Raw genomic sequence first — 7,948 nt, 5'->3', positions numbered from 1 at the left:
ACAACCCCTTCAAGAACAAAGACTGTCTGGAAACTTCCAGGCTTTAGGGAATATGGACAGTTGTGACTTTCATGGGGGTGACCAGGATGGTCTTGTATGGTAACGGCTTACCACCAACAGTTCTGTAGAGTTCTGGCCTTTTGAATTCGACAAAATGAAAGTGTTAATAAAACTAGAGCTTTATTACCCCTGTAGCCATGGGCTGGACCTTCCAGGTACTTCCAGTCTCTTGAAATGTTGTAAATTGTTGGGAGCTCCTCATGCCCTGTATTACTTTCATTTTCAGGTTATATCCATTCTGTCGGATATAAATCCATCTGGGGATTTTTTAAATCAAATGCTTCCATTGTAATGAAGGTAGTCACGCCCGTCACCGGGAGCTCATATCATTCCTCCAGCACATCATATGCCATAGGAGCAACACCTAGATGTCCTCTCTACAAAAAGGTACGAATGACATTAAATAATCAAATATATTGTACTACATTATTATCTACCACCTTGTTTTATCCAGACACCTGGATAGCTGTAAATCAGGGATTGTATTTGGACATATTATACTAGGTTTCAGGTCTCTAAGGTTGGAAAATTATTTTTTGTAAGAATTCCTAGAATATCTGTTACTTTGTGTCTTTAACTCTCTAAAAAGATTTGGTATACATTTTTATTATTATTATTAGTAACAATTATATTATTACTTATATATTTTATTATTAGAAGTATTATTGTTGTCTAATTTCAGTCCAGTTGAGGAAAAAATATACAGGGGTCCCCTACTTATGGACACCTGACTTACAGACGACCCCTAGTTAAAGATGGACCTCTCTGTCCATTGTGTTCTCTGGTGAAGCTCTCTAGAGGCAAAAAAATAAGTAGCTCCAATTGTCACTGGGGAAATTTTTTTTTCTGCACCTGCAATTATAAAATATACATATTTGACTTAAGGACAAACCTATAGAAGCCATCTTGTACGTAACCCAGGGACTGGCTGCAGTGACAGATTCCGGCCTAATGTATGTGAAATGATCACTCAAATAACCTGTGTTTAGCTAATGAAGAGAACTTCCCATTAAATGTGTTGTAAAAATTTAGAATATCATATATATTCATACAGAATATTGAGATCCATCGGTTCTGGGTCCATTTACGTCTCTGAAATTTGGATGTTGTATAAAGGAGTTTTCACACCTGTGGTAACATGTTACCAATTATTTCCTAGTGGTGATGGTACGATTTACAATTAGTTAGAATGTTATAAGATTATGTACATATAATAACAACATTTCCCCTACAAATTAGGATTGTGTAAAATCCATATTAAACTGTTTAACAATCTCATATCCTGTTACTAGAGATGAGCGAGATTCTTTTTTAAGTTAAAGTCTGGGGTTTGGGTGCGTCCCACATGACCCAGATATACTGGCGGCTGTGCATCAAATCCGGCAAATTGATGCCAATACCTACTAGCCGTGGCTGTGATTAGTCATGGGTGTCACCCCAAGCCAATCACAGCCATTACTAGTAGGTGGGGGCATCAATTTGCTTGGTTGGCCGCTAATCCAACAATATATCCGGGTTGCACGGGACGCACCCAAACCTCGGACATGGATTTTAAATATGGGTCAGTTAATCTCTAGTATACTCTAAATTCACTTTACATCAGCTTTATGTTTTTCTTTTAATAAACATAGTAATAACTAATTAACAGAGTAAATAATGGTGGCTCATTGAATGTGTACCCTGCACATTTTTAGCATAGGTTCATAACATGCAGGAAAAAAGCTGTAGCTGAATGTCACGGGTGGTCCCGCGACCCATATCGCGGGTCGCGGGCTCACCCGTGCTGCCCAGCCCCCGCCAGCGTGCCGGCAGCGTGTCTCACCTGGCCCGGCTCGCCCCCTCCCCTCAAGATTTAAAGGGCCAGCGCGCCATTGATTGGCGCTGGCCATATTGCCCAAATCTATATAAGCCTGCCTCTTCCTGCAAGCCCTGCCGGATCTTTGTGGCTAACAGCCTGAGAGAAAGCTTTACTGCGATTAGCAGATTCCTGTGTATCCTGCATTCCTGTGTTACCTGAGCTCCTCCGTGTTCCCATCCTGTGTACCAGTGTTCCTCCGTGCTGCTGTCTTGTGTGCTATGCTCCCTTACCCATCTGCTTGGACCTCTTGTTGCTGACCCCGGATCGGACTATGACATTACATCTCCGCCGCCTGCCCTGACCCTGTGCCTGGACTTTGACCACGAGATTTATTGCCGTTCTTGTACCTCAACCTTGGCCGCCACTGCAGACAAGTCACGTCTGAGGAAAGACCTGGTGGTACCACGCCGCAGCTTGTCTAACCTGCTTTGCGGCGGGCTCTGGTGAAAACCGGGTACCACTTAGACTCCGGTCCCAGGTAGTGGCTTGAGTCATCGTCTGCAGTGGTCCAGTGGATCCACAACCCGCAAGCCTGACACTGAACCCAGTAAATTCTTCTCACATCAGAGCACACAGCGAAGGGCCAGTCCATCTCACGTCTTTATTTCTGTTATGTTTATCCATCATAAAAGAGAATAACAGAAGTATAATTAATCCCTTCAAATTGCTCTTGAATTTTTTAAATATTTGCTGCTCATCTTTCAGATATACACTCACCGGCCACTTTATTAGGTACACCATGCTAGTAACGGGTTGGACCCCCTTTTGCCTTCACAACTGCCTCAATTCTTCGTGGCATAGATTCAACAAGGTGCTGGAAGCATTCCTCAGAGATTTTGGTCCATATTGACATGATGGCATCACACAGTTGCCGCAGATTTGTCGGCTGCACATCCATGATGCGAATCTCCCGTTCCACCACATCCCAAAGATGCTCTATTGGATTGAGATCTGGTGACTGTGGAGGCCATTTGAGTACAGTGACCTCATTGTCATGTTCAAGAAACCAGTCTGAGATGACTCCAGCTTTATGACATGGCGCATTATCCTGCTGAAAGTAGCCATCAGATGTTGGGTACATTGTGGTCATAAAGGGATGGACATGGTCAGCAACAATACTCAGGTAGGCTGTGGCGTTGCAACGATGCTCAATTGGTACCAAGGGGCCCAAAGAGTGCCAAGAAAATATTCCCCACACAATGACACCACCACCACCAGCCTGAACCGTTGATACAAGGCAGGATGGATCCATGCTTTCATGTTGTTGACGCCAAATTCTGACCCTACCATCCGAATGTCGCAGCAGAAATCGAGACTCATCAGAACAGGCAACGTTTTTCCAATCTTCTACTGTCCAATTTCGATGAGCTTGTGCAAATTGTAGCCTCAGTTTCCTGTTCTTAGCTGAAAAGAGTGGCACCCGGTGTGGTCTTCTGCTGCTGTAGCCCATCTGCCTCAAAGTCCGACGTACTGTGCGTTCAGAGATGCTCTTCTGCCTACCTTGGTTGTAACGGGTGGCGATTTGAGTCACTGTTGCCTTTCTATCAGCTCGAACCAGTCTGCCCATTCTCCTCTGACCTCTGGCATCAACAAGGCATTTCCGCCCACAGAACTGCCGCTCACTGGATGTTTTTTCTTTTTCTCTGTAAACCCTAGAGATGGTTGTGCGTGAAAATCCCAGTAGATCAGCAGTTTCTGAAATACTCAGACCAGCCCTTCTGGCACCAACAACCATGCCACGTTCAAAGGCACTCAAATCACCTTTCTTCCCCATACTGATGCTCGGTTTGAACTGCAGGAGATTGTCTTGACCATGTCTACATGCCTAAATGCACTGAGTTGCCGCCATGTGATTGGCTGATTAGAAATTAAGTGTTAACGAGCAGTTGGACAGGTGTACCTAATAAAGTGGCCGGTGAGTGTACTTCTGCTATTTTGACAGGTGGCATATTATTTCTATAATATGTAACGGTAGGTTACAGAATTTTTTCCATGAAATTCTAGGTATAATGGATAGATGGATGTTAATGATTACTTAACTTATTTTATATATCCGTCACTCATGTTAGTTATGGCTTCAGGTTTTTTTAACCATTTCCTTCCTGGGCCCTTTTCCATTTTTGCGTATTTTACCCCTCTGTTTCCACAGCCCATATTGTTTATAGGGACATATTATGACTTGTTACCTGTCGAACAAATTGTAGTTTCTACTGGGTCCATTTTATGTTTTTTTTCAATGTATAGGGAAGCTGGAAAAAAATGTAAAAGATGGTAGAATTGTGAAAAAACAAACAGTTGCGCAATATTCTTACATATTTACTGTTTTTACCTCTTTTCTTGTGCGGTCCAAATAAGACCTCCTCTTTATTCAATGGGTCACTACAATCACGGAGATACCAAATTTATATAGATTTTATTATTTTTTAATAATAAAAAAATTTATATCTTTTGTAAAAATTCATAGTTATGCCATATTCTGACACAAGTATTTTTCATACTTCAGTGTACGGAGCTATGTAAAGTGTAAATTTTTTGCAAGAAAGGTAGGCACTGTGCTACCTTATGAATAATTTTTATTGAAATTTTTATGTGTTGGCAATTCAGACATTTGGGCAGTATTTTCTGCTTTACAGGGCTTCATCACTGGGAATGATAGTTTTTATATTTTCATAGATTAGACACTTTTGGACACAGCAATACCTAACATGTTTATTATTTTACTTGTTTATTTTATATGTGTTCTAGGAAAAGGGGGAGTGATTTAATATTTTTTGTATATTTTCATTTTATACTACTATTAACTAGTATCCAAGGGAATCTCATCACTCATGCAATAACGCAAAACAACTGTATTGCAGTATACTGTTCATATACTGCTTTTATATTACAGTCTGCCTCATGCAAACTCTAATATAGATAACTAATAGCAGCTATGGGGGCCTAACAGCTTTCAAACACAAAAGATTTCATCCAAATTTTTATACTAATTTGAAGTACAATTTGTCATGAGAAAACATTCTCAAAATCCCCTGGATATGTTACAGTACTCCAAAGCTATAACCACTTATAGACTTGAAAAATGGGGCCTTCAGGCCAAAATGAGTCCTTAAAGGGTTAAATTGTGCACACCAGAGTACAATGGAAGAACATGCCAATGTTTTGTTTTCTCCTTTTTTAATTGTTTATTTATTTTGTGAGTGTGTGTGTGTACGCTTTTGTCCTATATAATTTACATATTAGCATACCCCAGTCTGAATTTTTGGGTATTCACAGATACATATGCATATTGCTCCATTGTACTCTGGGGTGCACAGTTTAAACATCATGCTGTTTATCTCCCGTTTAGAGCATAATACTGCTAAGACCTGCCGTGTATGGAGAGAGCTCAGCCCATGAGCCTGCACCATACTGCCCAAGCTGCTGTACCAGGCATACAGCAGTAAGGAGCTGGTTAAAAAAAAATGTTAACAAATGGAAAAAAGAATAAAAGAAATTAACAGAAATAAACTTAAAACATGTAAAATTTTAATTTCAGCTTATTTCAGTTAAGCATTGGTTATAATAAAACTCATCAGTTCTTAATACTGTATTATCCAAATTTATAAAGGAGCCAAAACCAGACTAGAGCACAGCCACACACACAGATTTTATCTATTACAGTATTTTCTACTACAGAAATTTGCTGCAGGATATCTGGGATAAAAAGTGTTTGATGCTAATTTATTTATATTTTTTTTATTTATTAGTAAATTATATAGTGACAGATATAAAGGAACTGAATTGTATCCTAAAATGCATGGTGTAACAAAATAAATAAAGAATTTCATACAATTACAAGAATACATTTTGGGCCAACACACTTTATTAAAAGAATGGGGCTCATTTACTAAGGGTCTGAATCGCGCACTTTTGTCGGGTTTCCCGACGATTTCCAATTTGCGCCGAATAGCCCCTGGATTTTGGCGCACATGATCGGATTTTGGCGCATCGGCGGCGGCTTTCACGCGACAGAAATGGGGGAGCGTGGCCATCGGACAAGCCGACGGATTCGGAAAAAAACACGGAATTTAAAAAAGAATTTGTGTTGCAAGATCAGCACTTACATGCCCCGGGACAAAGAAGATGAACTCCTTAGTGAATCCCGGCAGACCCGAATCCTCGTCGGAGAACGCGCCGCTGGATCGCGACTGGACCGGGTAAATAAATGTGCCCCAATGTCTTCATGTGGCCAGTTGGAAGCTGTATGTATATCCATAGTGTCTTGGCTGCATTCTCTGCTTGTAATTATAATGTTAGGAGTGGAATCCTATTGCTATTGTTTCTTTATGCCGCAACGTCGCGCCAGTAACAGTAAGGTTATATTAGGTAAACACCATCACCACAACAATTCACCATGTTTGGTGACGGCTTACAGCAAAGTCAGGTAGACGCAAAGTATTTCCTCATGTTGAAAGATGTTACTGTGGACTATCCTCAACCCCCATTGGACTTTGGGTGAGATGGACTGAGCCCAACAGATGGCACTCACTAATGGGTGCTGGTTAGACCGGCCCTCGCATATTTTGTCTATAGTTGGTTCCGAGGTGGTTAAAAAGATTCAGGATTTCAACTCTACTAAAGTAAAGGGATTACAGATGTTTACAACCCATAACTGGAACTAATATACTGTACAAAGCGTTATACTCTGTTTAGTGATTGCTGTTTATTTTATAACATGTGTACTGAATGTCTGTATGTAGAATCTTTTGTAAGACTAAAAGGGAAATTCCTAATGGCCTGGAACAATTTATTGCACAAGTGTTGGCAGTGTTGCAAATCTGAGTAGAACAGTTTGGAAGTCCCCATGTAAATTACACTGAATAATGAGATTGGCCGTTATTAAATAATAACCAGACTCAATTCTCCGCTCCTACACCTTCAGTCATGTCAGCATTATAGCAGTGACCTGTGAAACATTTGGAAGTATGAGTCATGTTTACAAAGTTTCTGTGTTAATCTTCAATTACAAAGAAATTACATATGAGGCATTGGCCCATATTTATTAAAAGTGAGGCAAACTGCAAGTATTGTGCAGTGTGTAGTGTGTGTAGTGTGTAGTGTGCAGCGTGTAGTGTGTAGCGTGTAGTGTGCAGCGTGTAGTGTGCAGTGTGCATAGTGTGTGCGTAGTGTGCAGTGTGTGTATTGTTCAGTGTGCATATTGTTCAGTGTGCGTAGTGTGTAGTGTGCACTGTGTGTAGTGTGCAGCGTGCATATTGTGCAGCGTGCCTATTGTGTAGAGTGCGTAGTGTGTAGAGTGCGTAGTGTGCAGAGTGCGTAGTGTGCAGAGTGCGTAGTGTGCAGTGTGTGTATTGTGCAGTGTGTGTATTGTGTAGTGTGCAGAGTGCGTAGTGTGCAGAGTGCGTAGTGTGCAGAGTGCGTAGTGTGTAGAGTGCAGTGTGCGTAGTGTGAGTGCACCGAAATAATAAAGACCACTGCACAGTCCTCTTTAATCTGGCACACCCTGCGAGTGCCCATGTGCTTCGCTGGTTGTCTCCAGATTGCTGCAAGCCCCCAATGTCATAGTCAAGCATACAGATCTTTTTTTTACCAGCATGACTACCCAAATTACTATAAAAAGTTATCAAAAGTACCCTAAAATGTTAGCAATAAAAAATCCATTTATCTTAATCGTCTAAATGAAGACCATTTAAAAATACAACTCGTCACAGCTACAAAATAAAAACAATATCGCTGTGATAACACAATGGGGCACATTTACTAACGTGGTCCATGGCATTCACCGAAAGTGCATTGTCTGACGATAATACACTGTGCCGCTATTCACTAAGATCGTGTGACCGTTATCCTGCATGTGTTGACCTTCTTCTTCCTGGTGCATGTAAGTGCGTTGTCTTGCGTCACAATTTGAAAGTTAAATCCCGCGCTCAGTCCGAATCAGTCGGATCGTCCGACAGCACGCCCTCCCCCCAATTTGTGATGCATGGAAGCAAGTGCAGCTGCGCCAAAAACCGATCGCGTGCGGCACAATCC

The 7,948-nt window shown here is 41.3% G+C and overlaps 1 protein-coding gene across 2 annotated transcripts in view; it reads left to right on the top strand.

Moving 5' to 3' along the window:
• Nucleotides 1–356: 356 nt before the first annotated feature.
• The window catches only part of CIITA (class II major histocompatibility complex transactivator), an 89,062-nt gene continuing 81,470 nt past the window's right edge, over nt 357–7,948 (top strand). The window contains exon 1 of one of the 2 annotated variants that reach the window (XM_072120721.1): nt 357–447. In XM_072120721.1, coding sequence (XP_071976822.1) covers nt 429–447 — 19 coding nt within the window. In that variant the 5' untranslated portion in view covers nt 357–428. The remainder of the gene's footprint in view (nt 448–7,948) is intronic. The other variant, XM_072120725.1, reaches the window with a different exon arrangement.

The sequence above is a fragment of the Engystomops pustulosus genome, chromosome 8, assembly GCF_040894005.1.
Source record: "Engystomops pustulosus chromosome 8, aEngPut4.maternal, whole genome shotgun sequence".
Taxonomy (NCBI): domain Eukaryota; kingdom Metazoa; phylum Chordata; class Amphibia; order Anura; family Leptodactylidae; genus Engystomops; species Engystomops pustulosus.
This window is presented reverse-complemented; position numbering and strand designations above follow the sequence as displayed.